Here is a 27,356-nt window from a genome sequence, read left to right as displayed (position 1 = left end):
TTGGTGTGAATGCTTGAAGCACAATATACATTACAGCAACTGTCAACTAAACTCTTTGATATTGATATCAGTAGATAACTCTGGTGATGGAGGCGGTGTTGGATTCTGTTACACAGAATCTAAAATGACACATTGTCTCCCGACAGCTGCAATGGACCCTGAACGTGACGGAGCTGAATGACAGTGGTCTTAAAGTGATAGTCATAATAAAGATGCTTAGTGTATACGGTATGTGCACCCTTAACTTTATTTCACAGTACTTTGTCTGAAAGCAGATAACATAGTATTAAGGAATAAAAATAAAAAAAAACATTTTTGTGCTCTTGTTTGTTTTTGATGCACTTGAACGACAACTTTTGAACTTTCTAAAGGTTTTCTCAACACTTTTTACTCGTATTAGACACAGAAGTGCTACAATATGCAGTATAAAAAAAAAACCATGTTGTTAAATAGCTAAATGAACTAGAAACCTGACAGCTCTCAGAAGATCCTGAAATGCTTTTATAAAAATAACAACAAATGGAGACTCATCAACAGTATCAACATAAAATAAAAGGAAATTTACACTTGTACACGTATCCCAAAATCTTAAGGCGGTTGAAATATTAAGTCAGACAACCAATTTAACACTTTACAACGTGCTTACATAACACATTCACGTCAGGCTCATGAAGGCTTCATTTCACATTAATGAATATTAACAGCATCATGACACACTTAGAGGAATGTGGACGTTGTGGTCATTATAACAGAAGAATGAAACAAAAAATACAAAAATGTGTCACTAGACAACTTCATTCCCTTGGGTCAGCTCTGCCATCTCAATTCACAGTACGTACAGTATAGGGCAGTAAATATTTCTGGCTTGAAGGTTTTGCGACTCATTGCTGGGGGAAAAAGTCAAGTTAAATGAAATAGAGGTGCGGGTGACATAATCTTGTGTTAAAAAGAAAAGCAGAAAAGATATTTGTGCTTCAGGAAGTAGGTCATATCTGGAAATCATGTTTGTGTGTCTTTAAAAAAAAAAAAGATTAATGAATTAATTGAGAACCACAATAAGTGACTTTCCATTTATTGGGGAAAAAGTTGAGGAGATGGTAGCATTCCCCACATTTATATATATTAAAGATACTAAATGGTATAGTTCCATCATGTTTTCAACAGTGTCTTCATTGGCTGAAATTGAGGTTTAACTGGCCTTTACCTATCTTGTTGCAGCCTCTTCCTCTACAATGATCTATGGAGAGTAAAATTAAAACCATCAACTGTTGCTCTCAATGCTCCACAACTCCTAATGTAGACTATATAGGGTAGTGGATGGAAACACACACACTAAACAACATTTTCTTATGCAGATTTTCAGGTAAATTGGTTGAACATTTGCATAAGAGTTAGTGGCACACTTTAAACACAGAAGACTTGCTGCTACTTGGGAAGTTATTGTCTTGTTTCCTTAAATTGGGACAAATAATCATTCATTGAAATCATGATTACAATTCAGCAAAAAGTGATACAATAGCAGTGGATATTTTTCACAATATCTCTTTACCTCTAAATGTAACTGATGTGTAATTTGCTTAACTTCAAAGAGCTGTTTTCTGCTTTTAAATTAACCAACGTCAGAAAAACGTGTTGCTCAATCATAAATATGCAATGAATCATCATGAGCCTGTTTTGAATAAGTTATATAAACAACTCACAAAGAAAAAGCGTTAAGTCTTCTATTTACTCAAAATAAAATTTAAAAAAAAGATCATCATATACAAATTCACAGCCAGTAAGTCAGAGGATTCAGTTTCACATTCTCAAATTTTACTCTAGCATGTTGATATTCATCTGGTACGTAGCTTTCATAATATACAAAAGATTTAACAGCCTAGCATTTAAAAATAAAATGAAACCTCTCAGCAAGCAACAAGGCCCAGCCGAATTACAAACTACTTTCCTGCATTTATCAGATCAAATATTATGCACTATAATACACTGGACGTAATATTAAAGCAAAGAAGAAAGGAAGGAAACAGTCGGCAATAGCATTAAATAAACATTTCCTTGAAAATATACATAAAAGCTGCCATAGACAGATCAGAATATGTATCTGTTACATTCATCCATCGGGCTCTCCTGCAGGGAAGAACAGCTGAATGTGTACAGGTGACAAAGCGCAGCTGCCTTCCCTTCAAATGTGAGTGAATTAATAACAGGCTTTATTATTGTTTCCCAATGTTTTCACTTTTAAAGGAGTAAATGATGCAATGAAAAAAGAGAAGAAATCCACATGGACCTACTGCTGTATGTTCATATGATTCCCAGACTGGGCAGAGATATTGTAAACATTTTAGCTTTTTCTACTTTGGTACTAAAGATACAAATGATGACTCGGCTTCATTGTAGCATGTGATTCACTGCGTCTCACCTGCATGAAGTCTCTCAGAAACCATCCAGTGAAAATCTTGTCATGTGATAAAGGGGACTTTAAAACTGAATCCATCTGTATCTTGTAAATATATGTAAAAGGAAAGATGAGAATAAAAAAACAAAACAAAAAAAAACAGGCGTTGAAGGTTAAACTGACAACTGTTCCAACAGATATGAATGGTCTTTAGCAAAAAAGATAATCTCAATACACCGCGCTCTGTTTGATAAACATGGCTCATCCACTAATAATTTTCCATTTACACAGCAGACATTGTAAATATAGAAACCCATATCTGTACATAGTTTTGCTGAATTAAATAAATGCAGGTTGGGAAGGGAAACAAAAGTGAAAGGTCCAGATAGTCCTTCAAAAAAAGGAGAGGTTTCATCGACACATCTTCATATAGTAGTTTCATATTACACAACAGCAAATCCACTGTCACAGGACTTGGCCATGCGATACCCAACAACCTATAATCCATTGTAACATATATATTAGTAATTTGCAATATATATTTTCTCTTTAATAGATAAAAGTTTTCCCGTTGGATGCTTTACATAATATGACAAATTTAAAGAATGTTTACCCCATTTTTCTCACAGTCAAAAAAGAATTGTATACACGTGTGTGAGTGGTAGATTATAATATGGAAGTTTCCATTGATTCAATTGTCAGATGAAGTTCTTGTGTCATTTCTGCAATGTGTGGTCCATTTTAAAAAACACCTAACGTGGTTATGATTTGTTTTGGGCGGACACACCTTTCCAGTAGTCTAAAATATCATGCAGGTCCTCATCCTTTGCAAACTGGACTTTCTTACGCAGTGCATGCCCTGCAGCCATGTACTCGTCATCTTTGTGCCGTTTCCGGTGGAGTTTGAATCGCTCCCAGATGCTGTGTGAAGGTTTGCAGTAGTACTCGGGACTGGAGGAATAGCTGAGATTGTGATACTGAGACGACAGCTGCGAATATGCTAAGTCTCTAGAGCGGGAGTGAGTAAGTGGCTCCATCATGGAGGACTTGTGGCTGTCAGGTCCTTCGAGCTCCTCTATCTGAGCATCGGGGTACGAGTGCCGGTGGTCACTGTACTGACGGATCTTCTCTGCCTCGGCCCTCAGGATGGTGGCAGCAGGTGTTACAGTGAGCATGGACTCTCTTGTTGGGGAGGTCTTCTCGATGTACTTTGATTCAGAGCGATACGGTCTGGGGCTTCGCATGGGCCCTCCTGTGGCAGTGCTGGGCCTCTTTGGTGAGACGTCAGAAGTCCGATGCCTCTGCAGGGAATGATGGTAGCTGTCGTTGTACACTGGGGACAGAAGGCTGGATTTACTCTGTGGGTGTTCTGATATGAGTACGAGCTGAGGCTCAGCAGTGGACACAGCTCCAGATTTCACCCCTTGAAATGAGGTGGATTCTGACTTTAGAGCATCTATACAGTTGTTTATTATCTGATTGACTTTATCCACCTCCTTTGCAATGGTGGAAATCTCCGCCACAGACCCCTGGCTGTTCCCAGGCATTCCCATGTCACACTCCCTGCGTTCATGGTGGTCCACACTTCGCACCTCCATGTAATTCCCCTTCATCATTTTAGGAGTATCACTTATCTCTTGGAATTTGTACTGCTCCATTTCACCAGCAGATGGTAAGTATGGCATACGGGCCATGCTTTCCCCAGCCAACAACTGCTTCTGCGACATTCGAGAAATGGTCCCTCCTTCCAGTTCTTGTCCATATTTGAGTTCCATTATATTTTTCTTCAGGCTACTTGATTTTTTGTGCTTTTCATCTTGCTGCCGCTTTCTCCGCAAACAATAGTAGACCACCCCAAGAAAAATGACCATGCTAAAGAGGCAGCCTAAAATTGTCATAATATAATGAGTAGCAGTCGCATTGTTTACAACTATGTCCTTTTCACTCCGAGCACCAGTGACTGTCAGACAAGTGTGGTTGTGTCTGAGAGAGTTACGAATTGAAGCGACACAGTACGTGTAGTTGGTGTGGGGTTTAAGGTTTTTTAGTTCAATATCCTCCTTTAGATCTTTCAGAGGTTGAATGTCTGTGAAGAAGCTATTGTTGTACAGAACCAGGATGTACATCTTTTTGTAAGGATGAGGAATCTGAACTGTGATGGTGGCTCCTGTGTTCGTTACTTGCTTCACTTTCATCAAAGGGGATACTTCCTCACTGCTGTAGGTTGCACTGATGGTAATGTCATCTGGCTCTGTGCCTGATGGACAGTCTTCTAGCCCACAGAGTGTTGAGTCAGGTGGGAGTGTTGTAGACTCAGTGGGCATAGCGATAAATGGTGTCACGTAGTCATCAGTACACACAGTTGTGAGCATGTGAAGTGCATTTCGATATGTTGGATTGTTAGGATTCTGGCTCAGTAAACTATAACCAGAGACGCCAGGTGGGGAGTCGCAGACCATCCGCTCATTCGTCCTGTTTGGGAAAATTGAGAGCCATTTGACAAAACCAAGTAATTCACATGAGCAGTTGAAAGGGTTGGTGTACAGCTCACAGGTGGTCAGTTTAGTCAGACTAGTAAACGTGGACCCGTCTAACTGCTGGATTCGGTTCATGGAGAGGTCAATGTTCTCTATGTTGGGGCATTCCCAAAAGGCATTGGGTGTCACAGTCTCTATTAGGTTTGCCTGGAGGTAGAGGTATTGCAGCTTGCCTAAACCCCTGAGGATTCCCTCCGTCAGGTTCCGCAACTTGTTGAAGCCCATTTGAAGGACTTGTAAGTTAAACTGAGCAGAAAAGGCCCCGTCCTCTATGTAGGAGATTTCATTCTTTGTCAGGTTCAGGTAGGTCAAGTTGGCAAAGCGACTAAGAGCAGAATATTGAATACTTTTGATTTTGTTTTCATTCAAACGAAGGTCCACAATGGTGCTGTTGATATGCTGTGGGATGGCCTCATAAGGTGGTTGGTTTTGGCTACAAATAGCAAGCCATACAAAGCCCTTTTCACCCTCAATTAGCCAACAGTCTCCACTGACTCTGCCAATATGAGTAAAATATACAATGGCTACAGACCAAAACAAGGCACTCATCACCATGCCTAAGCTGCAGGCCATTGGTGCTTCTCTGAGAGTCATGTGCGGGGCCAGAAAAAAATGATAAGAGAGTGATGCCGCTGTGATTTCAGCACAGCTGAGACGATTCTGTCGGAAAATCAGCGGGATGTTCAACTGTTCTCAGGGTCAGACACAGTCCTTTTATTTGGTTCCTCTTCATTGATGGATGGTGTTGTCCCCATGTACCAATCAGAAGAATGTTGAGTATCTGCCTTTATTCTGTGTTTCTTTCATCAAGGTTTGCCTGCAGGCAACTGTAGTGTGGTTTAAAAGAGATTTCAGCACCTCAGGTTGACTTGTGCGTTTCTCCTTAGAGGTTACCATCATTAAATGGTCTCATGTTTTTGCCACTGTCTTCCTTGCTGTGTCTCTTTCATGTGCATGGGGGAAGAACCTGCAATGTGAAGACACAAGAACACAAAGGCGACATTAATTAGGCGTCATTTTATCAGCATAGGAATTGTACTTTTATTGAATATGTTCGTATAGAAATGTAGCACTCAGTTCCTAGCATTCATGTTTACTGCAAGCTCTCCTTGTTCATGCTCTTCCAATTATTTTGTACACAATTTAAGAGGTGTTTTCAGTCCCTGTGGCAGAATGCTAATAAAGGAAACCGTTGGCCAATTACCACTTGACAGGTTGGGAAAAGCAGGGTCCCTGTTTTCACACCATTAACCTGAGGACTGTCAGGCGCCACTGAGGGAGGCCAATGTTAAGAAGATGCATTAAATCAATTATACAGCACCACAGGAAATGACACCTTGGATCAATGTATTTAGGGTTTTCATTTGAAAACCTTTGTGCATGAATCAAAAATCTCTTTTGAGCACTGGATTATACACTCGAATAGAGGTCACTTCTGTTCAAGGTGTGATTACAAGATCGTACAGAATTAAAAATCTTATAAGAAGGGAGACAAGCCAAAATTGAAAAAGACGATTGCTCAGTAATGCAAAAGAAGCAACCTTGGGAAGAAAAATATCCCTAAATTATTATTTTCTTTCCTTATTTTGACACTTCTAGATTAACTTATTTTCTTAAGACCATATACAGAAAATAATGTCCTTTACAAGGTCTTGATGTACTACACCTGGTTTTACTTTTTGTGCAGTTTCATAGAGTAAGATAATGCCAGTTAATCCACTGTGTATATCTAGTGCAGTAAACTGTAATGATACCATTATTGTTCATTATTTCTTTCATTAAATAGTTTTTTATTGATTTTTAATTCATTAAGTCGATCAAAAAACACCACTACTTGTTCAAGTTGTTGGTCAACCTCAGAAATTAGTATTGACACTGAAAATAAAAAGGAGTCTCCTCTAATTTGGATAATGATAAATGGATATAATAATTGAAATGTTGTAGAAATGAAAATGCTGCAGAAAGGTTGTTGAAAATGTCACCTCAGCGATATTGATCTCTTTGAGTTCAACAGTGCTTCCTCTGTCACAGGCCGGAATAATTTGCCGTGTGTGGACACAGGACGGGTGAGAAGGGACTTTTGTGTTCGAGCACATGTCCCTACACAAGAGAGATAATCGCACTGTTAAAAGAGATTAAATGTGACAGTTCATGGCAGAGAGAATATACTTCAAGTTGAAACCCCACCTGCCATCGTGGCCCTAAAGACCATTCCCGCCGTCATTTGACCTTTTGCGAATAAGGTTTACCACATCACAATCACACGAGTGTTGTGCTCCTCCTTATCATACATCAAGTTGGCAATGCAAATGTCGCAGCACTGAAGCACAAGAGCCCATTTGTCCTTTTACCCGTTGGGCACCGACCACGCACTAGCACCAGTTATGAGGCCCCTCTTTTGGTTGAGGGTAATCAGGTGTAATACCTGACATGCAAATCATTTGGTTTGGCTGTGCGTCCCTGCTGCAAGCGGATATTTTGGGGAAAACAAATTAAATATGTTGACAGTGAAAATGTCCCTGTTTTTCACATACAGTACAATTTTAACAATTTTCCTCATTACAATGATAAAAAAAACTACAATCCAGGTTAGATTTGCTGTTGTATATTGGCTGTATATGAATATTATTTTGCAGTCACTAACGTTGGTATTGAACAATTGTAAAAAAAACCAAACAGATTAGATTATCTACAAAGACACACGTTTTTTAACGTTAAGTGCCAATGTTTTCAAAAACAATGAAATTCCTCAGACAGGAGATACATACCCTGCATGCATGTTGTATATAGGCTTCTAAAACTATTGTATATACTACATAAGATATTTGTCCCACCATAGTTCCATAATGATACATTTTTCCAATTTTACACAACCTAAAAGATCTCGAACTTAATGCTTTGTACTGCTGCTTCATTGTAGAGCTGTATGCATCAATCTTTGCCCGTCTGTCTGTCTCTCTCTCTCATAAAAAACACATTGAAGGGACAAACTGTGAGCTAGGGAAAGGTCCAATGTGGTTCATGGAGTTCATGAAGTTCATGATTCCCTGGGATACTGCGCTGGGATTGGTTCATGTTTCAGTTTTCCTCTGTCCACCCAATTTGTGTTCAACCCCAGGATCTGCTTGCTGTGAGCTGTCACGGATAAGCACTGAGCCAGTAGAACAAATCATTGTGTTCTCCCCATTTAATATTTCCAGACACATTTCCAATACATGGATAACAATCTACAGCACATAAGAGCTGCCGTCTGTATGATAACACAGCACAACATCTTAAACAGAATGATAATAGCCAAAACAGAATGATTCATTTGCATTTTATCTGGAGGAAAAAACATTTCCAGTTCTAAACCACGCCAGCAGTAAGCACTGCACTGCATGCTGATAAACGGATACACTGGAACACTGGTACGATATTCTGAGGCTTTGAATGCTTCACATATTGATCCTAGAGGGTGAGATTATATGAGGATGTGCAGTGTAGCTCATGTAATAGCCTATCTGGTCTTTATATTCCATAAAGTTGGTGTAAATAAGGAAGCTTGTCAGGATATCTTCATTGCCAATTTGCTATTACTGCTTTCCCATTTCCACCCTTTATCCAGATGTGGAAAATGAATGCATCTTGCATGGTGATTTGCGATGTGCTGGATGCAAAACCCACTTTCAATTCCAATTCTTTAGTGGCAGAATATTTTAGTCTCAGTCTTGAAATTTTGACAACTCAGGGGCAGACCCTGTCACTGAATTCAGACATGTGCAACTTTAACTTCCTGCTGTCCAAGTACATGAGCTGAGTTTTATTCATAAGTGCACAAAAGACTGCATTGTATTCACAAATGAAAGGCCGTTTTGGTGCCTGGAAACTGTTCTTAATTGTGCTTCTCCTTGGTTGACATGGTACAAAGACGTTATTTGCAACAGGGGATGGGGTGATCAAGTAAAAGCATTGGTCAGCTATTCAAGTCCAGATAAAGAGCAGGAATAAATGCAACAGAACGCCAAAGGCTACCATTACAACACCACCTTCATGATGACAAAAGAGCAGCGGCAGAGGAGCGGCGAAGAAAAGAACACTCTCAAGGCCCCTGGGAGGAAAGAGGTTCTAAATCAAATGTTCCATGAAATGAATATGAAAAATACAGCTCCGCAGAGTATCTGGCAAGGTAAGAGATCTCTTGTAGAAAAACGGTGTCTTGTTATTATTCTCCAGTCCCTGACCTTTATCGCAAATACCGCATGGAAGAGACTGAGCGCATCTGACCCGACCTCCGCTTGCTCACAGCGTGGCACATGGTACAAGAGCCTTTAGCGGCTAAATGGAAGTTTAAGTTAAAGAGAAGTCTCCTCTCATTTAGAATGCATTGGCTGTGTTTTGTTTGCCCACAGTGACTCACTCTAGTGAGCCTCCGACTGATTCACCGGCTCACCACTGAAACCCATGCATAAATTACAGCCAGACTACTTTCCTTTGTTGGAGTAAACACGAAAACACAAGCATGGTCGCGCCGATAGGCGATACTCTATCTTCATGCTCGACAAAACACACAAAACTGTATCTTAACTCATGCAACTAGCGCCACAATAAATCCACAGCATGTGCCGCCAAAGAAAAAGAAGCCTGGAGTCGCAAATTGTTAAGGGGTAAACAAAGCAACAATCTACAGTGAAATACATTTTTTGGCACTCTAGTTCCATGCAAATCACACCATCTTTTACATACAGATCTTTAATTGAGCCTAAAGCAGGCAGCAATGTATGTTGTCTCATGAGAGCTTGGGTCTATTTGCCACCACAGACCCACTTTCCATAATGGCAGCAATCTGTAAGGTCCAGTGTTAGCCCTGAGTGCAGCAGGCCAGAACATCCAAGGCATCAGAGCAGAGTCTATTCCCCTATCAGACATGGGCAGCCACTCCACAGTCTCTTTTCCATTTAGACTTTATGTGCTGGGTAATGAAGGCTTTTCCCTTTCTTGCCCCGTTCTGTGGATAACCTATTGAAACCCTCCTTTTGAAGAGTGATTAAAAACAGCCTCGTAAATGTTCTGTTCCAGTTGCTCGGGGCCGCTTCATACTTCACTTATACTCAGCAAACCATTGGCTCCCTCTTTTTTTTTCCCATTCAGATTTACCGCCCCTTGGTTGTTTACCCCTGCCGAACCAGTCAAGCTGCAGTTTACATTCATGTTTGTCCAGACTCATATCACACACAGTATGTAGTGATGGAATTCATCAATAGGTATGAGTGGATTTTTTAAAAACTTGTGATAGAGGTATACAAAAAAATTGATTAAGTTACACGAGTCGCCATTTTAGTATCGGACCAAACAATATCGTCACGATCCCCTTCTTCTGTTCCTGAGCCAATGGCCCCGAAGGGTGTTTGAGCAGAAATTATAATGTCAAAGGAAAGTTGATCTTTGACCTTTTGGATGTATAATGTCAACACTTCAACCACTTCATCCAGTCCAAGAGTACATTTTTGGCAAATTTCGAAGAAAGTCCCTCAAGGCGTTTCTGAGATATCACGTTCCTGAGAATGGGACAGATATACGTACGTATGAACGGATATAAAAACATGATGCCTTCAGCCGCGGCATGAAAAGGTTACAAAGCATCACAAAAGCTGCTATAAATGTGGAGAAATGGAGGTCAGTTTTTTCACACCTTACTTCCATCTCATTCTCGTGTATGTGATATCTCTGTAACATCTTGACGAAATGTCTTTAAATATGGCACAAACTTGAACTCAAGATAAAAAATAATTAGAAATTGTTAGACAAATGCCAAGGTCACTGTTGCCATGACTCAAGAATTCATGCACTTATTATGACATAATCTCACACAAACGTCTAAAAGGATAAAATAATGAAGTGATTATATTTTTATGTCCAAAAGATTAAAGTTTAACTTCACCGAGGCATTAAAATATTCTGCAAATACACTTGTTATTCAATTGCTTCAAAGTCTTCACCACATAATGGGTATCTGTCAGGGACCAAGCAAAGAGGCTAAGAGGAGTTTTTTGGTCACAAAGCAAGGTTTTAATTTAACCCCCAAAAAATACTTCATCAAAATATAAACTAGGCCTTTAACAGTGGCCAACAAACTATAAGATACCAACTAAAAAAATAAGGTGTTCACTGAAGAAACAAACCTGCCACGATGAAATATGGAGGAACATATATACTGGTGTGGCCAACCCAAAAAATACAAAGGGTGAAGACAAGATGGACGCCAAATACAACTTAAAACAAAACCAACTAAACCCAAATATCCACCAAAATATGGCAACATATGGTTTAGCCCAATCAGCTGGTTCCAGCATTTAAGTGTCCTCAGCCCTTAGCCGGAACCAGATTGAGACCTCCCATGCTCATGGTAAGTCAGAGACAAAGAGACAAAAATGTATATAACATACTAGGAAAAAATCCTATTGCAGAGAAGAATGAAGTGTAATTTAAATTAATTGTTTACATGTATATATGTTTAGACAGACATGAATGTGAACTCCTTTGAGGCACACAACTGCATGGGGGTAATTCTAATTTGGCGGCAAATACTGTAATCAACTAAATTAAAAAAATAAAAAAGAATTTTAAAGCAATCTCGTGGGAAATCACACGAGGTCACACAATAGGGTTGAAGTAGGTGTTGCAGTAGTGACAGACTGGGTAAATTGTTCAGCTGCAGTAGCTCTCAGTGCCTCACTGGAGCCTTTATATGTGAAGTAGGAGAGTTGTCCACTCTCCCACAAAGCCCCAGGAGTGCTGCTCCACCACAAGAGCCAGTGCTTCAAGGCAAACTTCGACAGAAGCTCCGGACCACCACACTGAGGGGGAAAACAAAAAAGATCTTGAACCGTCTGCATCTCCCCTCCCCAACAAATAGTCGTATATTGTATCCAACCCAACCAGACTCCTCACCATCCTCTCTGCCTCTCATTCGACCTCTGTTTGTCACTGCGTCTAACCAAACAATTTCACAGTGCACACTAAACAAATATGTTTCTGTTCTCCCTCCAAGTGGCTACAAAAGCATGGGGACAAAGGATCAGTTTTCACAGTTTGAGGCCGTTCTTTTTTGTTGTTTCTCCCCGCGCTTCCTATCTTGTGCTTTGTGCCGGCGAAGGTGCCTCAATCTCCGAGGACCTTCCTCATCCATACCAATGACTGCCCTTTATTTGATGTCATTGAAAATGCATGCGCTTCTTGCTGGGAAGAATGAAAAAAAAAGTAAAGATGGCAAACCAGAAGTGAAGAATCAATTGAGATGAAATGGAACTACTCCTCTTGGGGTAGGAAAACATTGTGCTCATTGAGGTACTGAATTACTTTGGAGAGAGGGAGAACGAAGGCACATGTGTCGGGTTGTACCCAAAGATATTAAAGTCATACATTATTAGTTTGGTAAAAGTTTGGCTCTTTTTATGGCTTCAGTGATATACTTGTTGGACTTTGTATGCCTTTTTCAGTAGATTGGAACTCAGAAAATTGACTTTTCTTAGTTAGTATAGCCTCAATGTGATGAGCACCGTACCCTACCTCGATGCACATTAGTTTTCCAGACAAAGCCTTTTATCCCCACTTGACAATTGGGAGTTGCTTCCTCATATTGAAGTCTTAAAAAAGCTTCAGCACATTATCTATTTCATTGTCACATCCTGGGGCTGAAATGAGGTGATGAACATAGTGATACGGTGCTGTATTTGAAGTTAGATAGCATATGTGAAGAGGTGATGATCAAAAAGAGCCCAAGCTTCAATGTTCCCAAAAATGTTTGATTCAATTGATTTATATATTATTCTTTACTATCTAGCAATTATAAATAATAATCACAGTGTTCCAAACAATGAAGAGTAAACTGTGTGTCATGTGTGGCAAAAAAAAGAGGAGTTGGCAACTAGCCAATCATTGCAGCTCTCATATGAGATTAATGCTGTTTAATACAGACAGAACAATCTGCTGAACGAACACGAATAACTTCTATATTTGCCTTTTCCCAAGTAAAACTGGACACATTATCTGTCATAGTTAACTCAAGTTTGTGACCTGTAACGTTACTATAACAGCTGAAGTAAAAATGTAATAGAGGACATACTGTATAAACCAATATAAACATATGCATCTTAAGGTTTTCCCTGTCATCTCACATTACTCAGTTAATTAAAGTTTTGCAGACATTAATAAGGACTAATAGTGTCTTACTCCTGCCAAGTAGCGCCAGTCCATGCTAATCAGCTGCAAATCAGCATCAGGATAATACGTATTGCTGAGGTGTGGGCTGATCTCGGTTAATGCTGATCATACATCCCGGCTAAATGTCAAATAACAGATCCTTTTGGGATAATTAAGGCCAAATAAGTGCAAAGGTTGAGCTGCTACAGATATGCACATGCATCCTGAATTTGAAACTGCCTCTTGGCTATATTCGAAAAGTTACATTCAGCCCACTTACCACTTGGTATTCCACACAGGTGTCATACTTTGTAAAACTTTAAATGACTTATTGCCCTGCCATCTCTTGTAAATTCCCAATACCTCACTCTATTGTTCTTCAGTGTATCACAAGTCCTTTGGCAGGCTCATGACCTAGTGCGACTCGAGCCTCGGTGAGAGCGAAAAATCTCATTACAAACTAAAAGCTCTACTTTGGGTGACACCTCTTATAAAGATGATAAGCCATGGAGAATGGCAAGGGATCACATACTTCACTGATGGAAACAAGCATCAAGTGAAACCCTGCAGGATAATTAATGTAGCCCTGCGCAATAGTTAGAATTAAACAAAGCAGCAGAGAGGTGCGTCCTGCTCAACCCTCCGCAGCTATTTCCTCACATTAATGCTGCAATCTTTTTGCAGTGCACATAAAAAATGCTATTCTATAACAAAATAATCATAACAGTTCAGCTCCACGGGATGCATACTGAACCGGGGGGGCAAAAGCAACTGAGCTATGGAGAGCATTTATCAAAGGGATGGGAGCAGAGGAGAGTTTAATTTAATTCTGTACGTTTTGAGAATGAGATACAACTTGGAACAACACCTGAAGGTTTATATGCAATTTTCCAGGCCATCAACTGACCATCGACTCGGCACGGTCTTTTGCCCTCCAAGCCAAAGAGTCTGCCCGCGATGTCTCTGGCTGCTGACTCATGACATGTTGAGCTAAAGTGGGAGCAATTGTGCAGCCCTAAACGTGACAGGAACTTACGATGGGAACCCGCTATTCACAGGTGGGATTTAAACTACTTCACGTTTTCCACTTTTATTAATATCACATGTTCACAGATAGATGAGAAATGATAAAGTTCCCACATGCTGACAAAATGTGCAATAAGACATCTATCCTTATCTTTGTCAATTGCCCCCCACCACCACCACGAGCGGCCAAGGTTTCCCCACCAATTAACCTTCAGAGAGCGACTGGAGCTAATTCAATCATGCTGGACTGCGGGGCCGTGCCCGTGACTGACAGCTCAACTTGCCTCCGTTCTCTGATTGACAAGCTAGCGAACAAGAGCAGCCATTCCCTGCGCTGAATGCTTCTATCCGTCTGGCCTGATGGACTATCTGACACATTGAGGAAGAGGACATGATCACTTTGAGGTTAGAGCTCCAGAGAGATGTGCTGTGAGACAAGTTTGAATCAAATAACCGACATCTTCCTTACAAGGAAATATACAATTTTACCTTCGTACACAGATTCAGAACACAGAAACCCCTGAAAGAGGCTGAGACACACCTTTCCTACAACATACGCATATATATATATATGTGACATTTTGAATTCACATACAGTGAACCAAAATGCTAATGCAGGAAGAAGCTGGAGGGAGTGAAATGTCTGATAGCATGCAGCTGAGGGGCAGTGGAGATGCAGAGCTCAAACTGCGGATGTGTTTTATATTGTCTGCCTATTGTGAGCGATATCGAGAGCATACGTGACTTGAAATATGCAACTAAAAATGACACCGTCTCCAGGCGCACTGCTGGCCCAACTGCTCCTTTTCTTTCAGTACTGTATGTATCTGCATGTTGTTTAAATGTACGTTACATATTCATTGGCGTCTTTAAAACATCACAAAAACCTGCCTGAGCACACGGCAGGAAATCATTTTTCCCGTAAGGGACGTACGCTGAAGAGATTAATGGTGGACTGATTTTGCAGATGCCCAATTTTCTGTGCATAGGAATACATAGTTTCATATTTTCCTCATTGTTTGATTTTTCTTTCAAGGTCAAGACGTGTTTTTGTGGTGAACAGAAACTTAAACATTATAATTAAAATACAATCTGAAGTAGGAGCTGAAAAGTTATGTAATAGGAAATGTTCTGGCTTCAGGAACACATCAATTACAGCATGAAGTTTAGTCGGACCAGTCATCAATCTTAAGAGAACTTCATTGGTGTATTTCACGTCCCTTAGTTTTGGGAGGAGCTGCTGGCTACAAATCCCGTTGCCAAATCCTATAGCGGAAGCTCAATATTTGACACGATTTAACTGATTAAACTGATTAAACTGCAGAGTTGGAAAAAAATGTGTCTACAAATGTAGGCTCCGGGTAATAAATCAAACTGTAAATTTAACCACGGAGCTAAACTAACGGGAGCCGTCTGAACACTTTTAGCTAGTTCAATTTCTTGGCCAAGTGTGCAGTATATCTTCACGGGGATCGTCACAAAGATTTTGATGTTTGTTTGAATTGCACTCTCCTACCAGGAGCCTCGTCATCATGTCTTAAATACTTGATCCCAAATGAATCGACGTGATTCAAAGTAGCATGTTCAAATGCCTGGTGTCCCAAGCCCATTAATGAAATAGGGAGCAGCAGGAAGAAAGTGACCGCAAAAGCCGAAAACGGTTGCAAGAGACATATTATGCATTCAGTTTTCCCCTTCTCTCTAGTGTGTTATATAACACACACACACACGCACCAAGGCTGAAAAAAAAGGGTGGGCGGGATTTTGCGATCAGGGTCTCAAGGTTCTGGCATTCCAGGCCTTTGGAGATTAGACTCACTCATCATCAGCATTTTACCTGTTTTAAATTGTTGCTCAGAACAATTTTTGTCGGTCATGTCTGTCTAAAAATATATATATGTAAATAATGTTGCCTTGCTCACATAATTGTCTTCATTTATTTCTCATTTCCTTAGTTCAATTTTTCATTTGCAGTCAACCGCCCTAAATTAATTAACATTACACTTAATTTTTCTCTGCAATGATTTTTTTTTTCTTTTATTATTTATGTCTATATATTCTGTCTTTTTTTCTTCTGTGCTGGCTTGTTCACATCTATTTTCTAAAGCGCTTTGTGGCATTGGGGCTTCACCTTTCATTTCCTTGAAAAAATTTCCTTGGACTAAAAGTTCAAGTTGGCCAGAATGCAGCTTTGCTGTCAACTATTTTGTAATAGTTTGCTGCCTTTGTGCCTCTTTGCGGTCACTTTGCATCTTTCGTTTTGTGTGTCGTGCGGGTCCTTTTGTGTCGTCTTTTTTGGTCTCTTTGTATCTGGTCTGATAATCTTTGGTTGACAGCAACAACACATTAGCATCTGCATCCTACAGAGGCTGCAGCCCAGCTATCACCCGAACCCCTGGCCCCCGTAGGCCCGGTTCATCCATGGGTGTATTCACGCTTTCCGTGGTCAGAGACAGCAGATATGAGCGGAAGCAGCATGTTCATCTATGATCTTCTTCTTGCAGAAGAAAGAGGGTTATTAGTGTTGAACAAGATGAAAAGAAGGAAAATCAATTGGCGCTACTGTGGATGTGAGAGAAGTCTGACTTTCCTGATGCAGAAATTTCACCCATCTATGATGAACACAGGAATGAAAGGAAACACGGGGGTGGCAAATGGAAACATCCACCTCGTGCAATGGCCATGTTGAGGAATAGAAATGCCTCTGGTAAGAAAAGTTATTGTTTCTGACAGGGCAAATTCTCTCAGGCTCAACAAGGGGGAGAGGATGCAACAGAGAGCTTGTGCTTGACTTTCAAAGGAATTCTTTTTTTTTTTTTTGGGGTACGGCCCAGAAGTCCAAGTGTAGGCTTGAAGGAGATCTCAATACAACATGACAGGTAGACCACGGGGAGGACTTCTATCCCAGTGAGGTTGGAGGATGCGTCAAATGAAGGCGTAAAATGTAAATGGACATTAGTGGAGGTAAACGGACATATACTGCCCTGATAACACCGTGCCAGAATTAGCATTTTTATTGCTGTTGTCCTTTTGAATTTACTCCCACAATTGCGCAGGAATTATTTGCATTGCAGATTTAACAAAAACGTAAGTCATAGGGAGAATGCTATAGTAAGCCCTGACACTAATCAGTGGTCATACAGTATAGTGCTTTCAAATGCGATACTAGTGGTGTCATTGTCACATGCCTCCTGTATGGCAGGTAATTTAGAATAGGCCCCCCATTTGAATAAACACTTTAATGAGATTCATAAGCATCACAGAGACTGACGCCATAAATCCTCAACATAAAATCTCTTTCACAAATGCTCCACATCTACGCTGCCTTTCCCGCACTTGTTGGTAAAATGCTTGTGCACGGGGCGTCTTGTCAATAAATGTCATCTGTGTCGTAACCTACTAAAGAGATGAGCAAGAGGCAATTAGCATTGTACATTCCAGTAGAAAGGTCATGTGACAAGATACGTTACGTGGTGGACAGATGCCTTATGCGATGTGATTAATCATTTTTCGGATGAACGTCTCCTACTTCGGCCATGCAAATGTACAAATTACTGCCGTCAGTCATGCTATAGATTTGTAAAATCCACACATGCAGATTTTACTGTGCTGTTGAGTAAGTGCTCCAGACTGTAAAAGCCAGGTTACTTTCTCGAAAAGTTACAGTAATCTATAATGTAAATGTAATGTCTGTTATTGGTAACTTGTACCTGTATGTAGAAAGTGCTACCTGCAAGAATGGTTTAATGAGATCATTGAAACAGTTGTTTGTTTTAGAATTTTTATTAAATGAAAGGAAACATTATACCCACAAAGGCTGTAACACAAATTCATGTTCAACTCCTCATCCAGTTTCAAATGTTTTCATTTGAAACCATTTTTAAGCTGGATGTATTGATCATAATGCAATAATCAAAGTGCAGCGGTTTTGCTTGCGGTTGTCAGTTTCTGTCTTGTTAGACACAGTTACTTCATAGAAAGGATGCTACTCCACATGGAAGTCAGGCAACTTAATTCACGAAGCACACGCAGTCGTGTGTTTACAGGTATCAGCGTTTTGCACCATTACATTTGATTTAATGACTTAATTCCCTCTCGACTACTGAAGGTGGATCTAGAAGTAAATACAGCTGTTGCGCAGAACACCTGTGTACATATGATGTTGATAAATGGAACTTTATCGACTCATTTAGTCTCTTCATCAATATACTGTTCATTTGGAACAGTTGCACCTTCAGCGAGGTTTTCAAAACCCCCACTTGGATGAGTGATTCTTTGTTGTTGTCGGGACTTCGCCGCAATCCTGACACATTACCGCCCAGGTTTGGACAGCCAGACACTGATACTAATCTATAATCCATTTGAGATGCAATATACGTCGTCCAAAGGGAGGAAGGCATCAAGAAGCACAGCGGCGATGTAAAACACTCTCGAATCAAATCAATCTCGAAATGTTCCTGAAATTAGGTCACTTCCTGTAAAATGGAAATATTCAAACGCAGCGCGTTGCGAGGGAAACGGATGATAATAATGTTTTACTTATATTAAAAAGTGAAGGCAGAGAGGCGGGTGAGCCAACATCGGGGAGAGTAGAAAACTAATAAAAACAAACCGGCAAATGATTTTTTGAATGATGTTGTGACAAAATGATGCGTTAACAGGTTTCTCATTTGAGAAGAGCCTTCTGAAAATGTGCCTGAGACAGGTTCCACATCAGTTTCTGCTTCTTATTATAATCACATACAATTTTTTTAATGCACGAAAAAATAGTCAGAGAAAAGTATATGAAATCTAATGGCAGTGTACAGGCTTAAAAACAAAGCATATTGAATACTGTCTTAAAAGGTTAATGCTAGAAAGCCATTCTAAAAATGAAGGACAGCTTTTGACAGGAGGAAATATAAAAGCAGATGGCCAGAGATCCTTCTTTAAAGGTAAGTGACCTTAGGTTTTAAATCCTGCTCTGCGGGCGATAAACCAAATCCTCAATTATCTTCTCTTTTTCTCACTCGAGAACTCGCCCGGCTCTGTGTTTTGAGGACGACGTGTGCATTAAACACGCAGGCTCTCGTGTTATTGCTTCGGGTTCACTCGCTAAATTCGCACGCCGACAGGAGGGATTTGTCTTCTGCGGGCTGACTGAATGAATGGCACGTAATAAGAGGGGGAGAATTGAGGTGTCATGATTTGAGAAAAGTCTCTTGTCATGCAGGAGAGAGGCGCCAAAGCGTTTTATCAGCGAAGCGGAGAAGAAATCATTAGGGAGTCTGTAATGAATGGCCGACATCTGTCTGTCAGAATCACGTAGCACTTTTTTAAACTTACATTCATTTTCTCCATGATTGCCTTTCTCATTGCCTTTCTCATAAGTCACAGCCTGGTTGCCTGAACACGTCTTTATTAACAAAACATATGATTTGATGAAAGTAACAGAGATTACATTATAAGAAATAACCATGTGTTGACTTGCTTTAATCACTAGAATTGTATTTTCTCTTAGTATTTGGCATGTGGCTACATTGTCTTTGCTCTTCAGCAGCTCAAAAAAATGTCTCCACATATCACCTTGATATTATGACTTTTCCTAATTTTATAATAGTTGCGAATAAACCTGATTTTGAGCTGATGACTTCAGTCTGCTTCAGAATACGGCACTTTACGTCTATTTAAATTACAGTAACATCATTTGTTAGCATCTTTATTTGCCTGTGAATTACTTTTCAGTAAACAAAATGAATATGTGATTTGTTCAGGCATAGCCCACAAAACATATAAAACATCATCTATTGTTTCATTAGTGTAGTAAAAATGTTCTATGGTCATTTCTTTGGTTTGCCACTTTCATCAAAATGTGCAAGCCCATTGTGTGGCAAAATGGAAGGCTAATCAAATAACTATGTTTCTCCATATTGGGTTTTAATGAGGTCAGAATAAAAACAGAAATATATTTGCTCACAAAAAAGGTTCACAATGCACCTATATTTATCATTTTTACAGGTGCAGTAATGGATTCAGACCCCAATCGATGGGGAAGTAAAGCCAATATAAAGTTCATCATGCACACATCTAAAGATTACTAGAGTTTTCAGCGCTTTGTTTCATAAATAACATTGAAGTTTAAAGGGGACATGTTTTGCTCATATTCACATTCATCATTTTAATTTGGGTTATTACTTGAAAAGGTTTGCGTGCTCTAATGTTCAGTTAACACATCTGTTTCCTCATGCCGTCCATTCCTGCAGCTCATCTTTCCAGGCTCTGTCTCAAACGCTTGGTTTTAGCTCTTGTCTCTTTAAGGGCCCCCCTCCTACTGAAACCCAGTCTGCTCTGATTGGCCCTTTCCCTGGCTTGTTTGGGGGGTGTCACCTGTCGGGTAGAGGAGCTCCCTTTACTGCAGACTTTTTGCTTTTTTAACTTTGCAAACATTTTTTACATACACAAACAAAACTATATAACACACCAGAGGAAAGCCCACAACTGAAAAAGCATAATATGTCTCCTGGATACACTGACAAACGCAAAAGGACTCCAGCGTGCACTTGTGTTCTGAATGCACATTTGGTCTGATTTGGATCCTCACATATTTTTCAGGGGGAAAGCCTTTAATCCTAGACAGGCCATAATTCTGATAGATGTAGTTCTCGTCAAAAAATTAATGGCGCATAAAGTGGGTAAAGTGATCAGGAAAAATTACAGTACATTAGCCACGATGACAGGCCGGGGCGACGCAAGTGGATGAGGTCGATTCTGGGAAACGCACCAATGAAGAACCACAACAGAGAACCACTGAGGAGGCAGTATTGCGTGTCAGATTTTCTTTTATCCTGATAGAGTGCGGCAGTGTCCAGTGATAATTACTATCACATGAATCAAGAGGTGTAAACCGGCCATTGAGTCTTTTAAATATGGATTGCGCTGCAATGGAGAGGAGGGCGGCACGTTGCATCGATTTTGTGGTTAAAAAGAAGACGGGTGTGTTTAATGCAGTAACCGTGTGCTACCAGGTTAAACGTCCAAGTGACAAAGTCACCAATGCACCGACACAGACCAATGCTATATTTACAAAGGGGTTCTGATCAGTTCATAGTGAGCACCGCTCGTGCACCGACTGACAACCAGTGTAGCCAACATCCACATGAGGTAGAACAGATCACAGTGATATTGATGCACAGAGTAAGCAATGAGGAAGGGTTAAATTGTTTTGATGACGAGGGGGAGGAGTCCAATGATTGCCAGCCGTACGGATGTTTTATAATCACTTTATGTGACCAATTTAAGGCTCCCTCGGGATCCATGTCTCTCACAGGCTAATCCATGATACTCTTTAGGGTAATCCATTCAAATAACTCTTCTCTAGAGCCATCAATTAGGAATCCAGGTTGATGGAGGACCTGGCACCATGTAGCTTGATCGGGCTACGGCTTAAAAGCTGCCGTGACCTGGACGGGAGAATAATCATTTGCAGTGATCGATGACTTTATCATATTCCCATGTCCCATGACAATTTTCGTAGAGTTTTTTTTTAGGGATCAAACACTGAAGCGAAGGCAGGATAAAAATAGTGACAAACACACAAACAGAGGCACACATTTATGTGAACAGTACAATGAAATATTGTAGCCAGGATTTGCACATTTCCTGTTGTGCATCCTGTCCAAAACAGTGGAAGTAAAGTCACATATTTCTGCAGGGAAACTAGGAAATATATGTCCCCTCAAAGGATATTGCTCTGGACACTCTTTTAAAATAAAATAATTAAACTGGGAGTTTTGTGGTCCCTTCCCTCTCCAGCTCTGGACCAACAGACTTCAACGTCAGTAGCAACGACACTACACCCTCAATTTAATGACAGTGTTTAATACCTAGCGGCACTATGCTTTAATCCATTGCCAAACCTGTTTCAGGATGGCACTGAATAGTATGTGTACAGTATATTGGCTCATTGCGCATGATGCGGTTTAATATTTATACCCTAAGATTTGGTTAAGCAGGAATTTTTCTGGACAGTTCGACATAAGAAAAAAATCCCCTTGGCCTCACTTGAAAGGCAGCGAGGATTAAATCAGAGCCATTCATCCAGGCGCATATGCACATTTGATGTATCCAACAGTGATGTAGTGTTTGAAGTCTGTCCAAACGTACCTTCCCTCACATGACAATATGGACAAAGGCTCATTGTCACTCTACACGTCCATAGTTTCAATGAAAATGCCACAAATGGAGGAGGAGAAACACTGGAAATGATATAAACATGAACGCCAAAGCCCTAAAACACAAACCTTTTCAAAGAAATGCATCAATAATACAATAAAGACGGTTGGTCAGTGATGACATCAAAAACAGCAGATTCAATTTGCATTTTTAGGAGCTCTCCGTGTGATCAGCTCATAAACCGAATATCTTGTTGAGCAGATTTAGACGGCGATACGTGAACTGAACTGAATACATTATCTCCAGTTTTCAAACAGTCTTTTGGATGTGTGACTTATCGGTGGAGAATGACATTTCGCTCCCATGTATGGCTGGATGTATATTATGGAAGTGAAAATAAATCTGATTGTGATTCTTCTGGATGAGTGGAAATCTTTTAATTTTTTTCAAATTTTTTTACCAGCTAAATATTTTATATAATTACAACATTCTGCCATATAATTTCATTTAAAAGGAAGTCAACAAAGACATCAAGGCAGCGGCCCCTCGTACTGTATTTGATACAGAATCTTTCACCCTGGTATTTCCCCATGCCCACCCTCGGTTACAGTTGAATAAATGGCAAGAGGGAAAGTGTTGATTTTAGAAAAATAAAACTCTACGGTTTCTGGTTGAACCACATGACATGTGTCTTAACGAAGCCATAGGGCAGTGGCCATCTGCTCTGCTTTATGTGACGGACTAGTTCAGTAACCCGTGAGTCAGTTAAGAAGAAAAGGTTGTGGAGGCTATTAATGTACATCGCGAGTAAAGTGGGTCAGTGATGATTCAGATTTCAAGGCCACATCTCTTTTGTGAAAGGCCTCTTAATTAGCAATAATTGTTCCGTGTGCACACACACACACACACACACACACACAAGCAACTCCTGTCGCAACTTTTCCTCATTATCGTTGTTAGTGGTGGAGTGTGGCGGCTTTTAATTATTCTGATAACTCAAGTCTGGCACGTGAATAAATGAAAAACACTGACAAATAAAAGTAATTCGAGGAGGGAAGATGTCATTTTTAATAGAATAAAGGTTTTGGTCATTTGATCAGATGTTTGGGGAAAAAAAATCCAATAATAAAAAAACAACACTACCCTTTTATACTTTAAAATTCCTTTAGCCTCTGGAGCTGACATGCAAGTGTGAATGAAAAAAAGCAGAGGTTGAACCTATCCCATCCACCTTGATATTCAGACCACCGGGCTCACATGTCCTTTGAGTGACTCGTCTTTGGCACCGTACTGTACTTGTCATGTGCATTGACCAGTGGATTAGCGATGGATTCCCTGTGATCCTCTTATCCTCCTGTTTGCTTATGCAGAGCTGCCACCAGTGCGACCATTACACCGACTACCGGCACTCACCTCTGTACTCTAGGTTGAAGTCGTCAGCGGCGGAGAGCATCCCTGGCGTCCTCCATCCGTACAGATGTTCTTTAAGTCCTCCTCTTCAACTCTGAAAAAAATAAAGAATAATAAGGGAAACGCATTAACATGTCATTCCCTATCGAGCTTCTTGTTTTCGAGCAGCATAGCACGAGATAATGGATTTCGTGTGGTGATATGAATGTGTAAAGTCCAGTTTGTAGGATTTAAGTTATCAAATGGCAGAAATTTTATGTAATATTCCTTAGTATGTGCTCATTTTTGTGTAATCGCCTGAAAATAAGAGTTGTGTTTTTGTAACCTTAGAACGACTAATTTATATATCAATGGGGAGCTGGTCCTCTCCCACAAAGTCTACAGCTCCAAAAATGTACAAACCAAAACTGGCTCTAGAAACGGCCTTTCCCGTATTAACGTAACTTACAGGCCACCGTAGATACTCCTACACCTTTGGAATGGGAGTGTGAGGGCTTCTCTATTGGTGGCATGTGGAATGTCAGATTCCACTAATCCATACACACTGAACCTGGAAAATCAACAATGCAGTGCAGTCCAGTCCAGTCCGCAGAGGCCAGTCTTAATGTGGCATGCAATAAAGTGCTTGCTTGTTCAGACAATAACCTTCTCTCGGCATTGCAGCCTTTCAAAATGAATCCAGCAGCATGTTATGAATGTCCTTTTTCATTTCTTCTTCATTGTTTTTTTCCCCCTCCCAAGATTTGGAACCACCTCATTAACCTTACCTAACAGGCACAAGGTATTGAAATCCTCTGTTTCAGTTCGCCGGTCTTGCCCAAGTTAGTTTCACTAATTAATTATTTTTTACTCATTAATCAAACATCAGTCCCCCCCCCCCCCCCCCACCCCCTCTCTATCATGAGAATGTGCTGCACACAGCGCCCACGGGGGGAGGCTGCATGGACACATGTTCATGCATTTTTATTGGAAGTTTTAAAAAAAAAGAGAGCGAGAGAGCAATAGAATAGCACTGATAAAAAGAGATGAATGTTTGGTATTCACTACAGTAGATGAAATAGAAATGAAACCTGAATCCTCAATTTTTTCATCCATGCCTCATCCTTCCTTTAACGATTCTGTTTTCTGTGGTTCTATAGCATGCAGTGATGCAAGGCTGCAATTCCCCCCACCTGCATACATATTAAACGTCTGCCGAAGACACGCGGCAGATTACTGCGCAATCAGTATTCATATTACTTCTCCCGGTTTAATGAAACAATTCTGCGGCCCCCCGTCCCCTGTGAATTCAGAGTGTATGACACACTGTATCAGATGGAAAAGCACAGGCGAAAGTCAGTCTCCCAACAATCTGTAATGGAAATCTGCAAAATGGCTAGATTTCCAGCAAATGAGGGGACAATAGATAATGCGATTCAATTAGCCGCTAAGGCGGCTATTTGCATTCCCGGTGAAAGGGGGTGATAGTTTAAGTGGCCCGAGGCAGCTGTGTTTCAGCAAAGGCCCGCGAAAAACACAGAAAGCAGCGGAACCGAGAGAAAAGAGGGAGTTCGGGAGTCTTCAGCAGTTTTCTTTTAATTACTCATCATAATGACTCCATTTAGCCGTTCAATGACCCATTTTAGGGCATTGAACAGGCATGGGAAGCTCTCTGTCCTTGGCAGGGTCAGTCCTGCAGCTGCCCCCGCTGCCATGCATCAACCAAGAGGGGACTTCCCCCCCCCCCCCCCCCACCCACTGGGCTTCAACAGACAGGTTGCTCCTCAAATATCCCCCCAACACCACATTCACACTTGTCCAGCATGGCGTCATCATCACTAAATGAAGTATGGACTTAATGTCAGTCTGTTCAATTCGAAAGGGGAGCTCGTTATTTTGAAAGGAAAAATAATTATTCTTCATGACCCCTGCTGTACATCAGATAATAATGGTTTTCGTCATGCTGGCACATTTTAAATTAGCCGTACACAAATATAGGTTTGTATGAGCAGGTAAATCGATTGAAAATGCGCCTTTAAATTTCAGTTCATGTTGCACTGATGACTGATCGCATGTCTTGAATTTTAGTGCTTTAATGTTTATAAAAGAGGTTGGACGTGACTTGAAAATGATTTGGAGTGAAATATTCTTCTGAGGACAAACAGTACATATCAAAAATGATCTTTTTGGGCGTGAATTTATTTTTCATATTTTTGCCTGTGCAGTCTCATTATCTCTCCATGCGCAATCCTTTCACCCCATTTACATTTGATATATCATTACTACTTTTATATTTTCTTATGTTTATATTTCATATTGCTTTATCTTGACGTTTCTTATTTTCACTTTCCTCTTTGCTGCTGTAACACTGCAAATTTCCCCCGTTGTGAAACTAAATTATTTTTCTTTTCTTTTTTTCCAAGTATAAATATGTGTGTCTGCTTTTATTCCTTTACTGGATCGTACCAGTAAAGAAATTGTAGTAGAGGAGTGACATGCAGTCAATGTTCCTTCGGGATGGGAATCGAACTGAATCGATTCTGTAGAACAAATATAGCACAGCTATGTTGAGGAGTTTGAAAAATGTCCTTAGTTCAGGGTTTTTTTGTGTGTTGGTAGGGTGTTTTGCATAATCCACCCATTTATTATGTACTTACAAGACAATTTGCTCATGATTAAAGAGTTGGCCCGTGATCTTATGAAGTTTATTGTCCCCATGAGGGAACAACAACAAGAGGTCAAGTTTCAGCTTTGACTGCTGGCTTCATGATTGTGCAGCATTATTGATTTTGGATGCGGCGGCTGCTTTAAGATTCACAGTGGTTAAAGTGTAGGTGAATATGGGGGGAAGGGGCTTTTGTTTCTTGGCCTATGACCTTCAGATCAAGTCAGCTGTACGCTGAGAATCACTGGCTGGACTTAACTCACAGGTCACAGGTCACAGTTAGATGGCAGCAAAGAGGATAAAGTGCAGTTTCGATCATGACAATACCAATGCTATCTGCCTGTTTCTTTCCCCACAAGTCCTGGAACAATCACTGAAAAGCAAATCTATAATCTCCCTTTTCTGAAAAATGTAGACTATCCTACAGGGAGGAGTAGGGCAGTATCCATCCCACATCTTCACACAGAGGGTCGTACTGTCGAAAGGCTCTCTCCGTGCGTTTTCCCCGAGACATGATGTACGCGACGGTGGGTAAGGTTGCAGCCCCGGAGGAAGGGGTGTTGAAAAGGAAAAAGATCGGAGGTGGTGAAATGAAACAGACCCCATATGGTCTTGAGGAGCTGGGTTTTTTTGGCACGTCTCCAAGACGCTGACCCAGAGCATTGAAAGGTTGAGCACTGGCACTGATCTGACTGATTCTGCTCAGCTGCTGACGTGCAGAGAGAAGAGCTCATGGATATGAGGACGGAAATAGCTCCACCGTGGTCCACTGCTTGATGCAACTCTACAGAATTCAAATCTCTGCCAATTTACTCTGTCCCCGGTCAACTCTGTGAGATGAACTCTGTCAGAAAGTGGCGATATCTGTTGATCTCACAAGAAGGATGTTTAAGTTAATCTGATTTTATTTGTGCTTAAACGTCTTAATTGGATGCTTCAGATGCTTTTAATCCAATTTGTAAACATGATAGGGGGATTTCAGACATCCGAATCCAAAAAGACCTGACCCAGAGTC

The 27,356-nt window shown here is 40.6% G+C and overlaps 1 protein-coding gene across 1 annotated transcript in view; it reads right to left on the bottom strand.

The window, feature by feature from the left end:
• Positions 1-228: 228 nt before the first annotated feature.
• Positions 229-27,356, bottom strand: part of elfn1a (extracellular leucine-rich repeat and fibronectin type III domain containing 1a) — a 64,288-nt gene continuing 37,160 nt past the window's right edge. The window contains exons 2-3 of the mRNA XM_035616525.2: positions 23,701-23,791; positions 229-5,896 (exon numbers count right to left, since the gene is read on the bottom strand). Coding sequence (XP_035472418.1) covers positions 3,154-5,523 — 2,370 coding nt within the window. The 5' untranslated portion in view covers positions 5,524-5,896; positions 23,701-23,791 and the 3' untranslated portion in view covers positions 229-3,153. The remainder of the gene's footprint in view (positions 5,897-23,700; positions 23,792-27,356) is intronic.

The sequence above is a fragment of the Scophthalmus maximus genome, chromosome 17, assembly GCF_022379125.1.
Source record: "Scophthalmus maximus strain ysfricsl-2021 chromosome 17, ASM2237912v1, whole genome shotgun sequence".
Lineage (NCBI taxonomy): Eukaryota > Metazoa > Chordata > Actinopteri > Pleuronectiformes > Scophthalmidae > Scophthalmus > Scophthalmus maximus.
The sequence above is the reverse complement of the archived record's forward strand: the minus strand, read 5'-3'. Positions and strand labels throughout refer to the sequence as shown.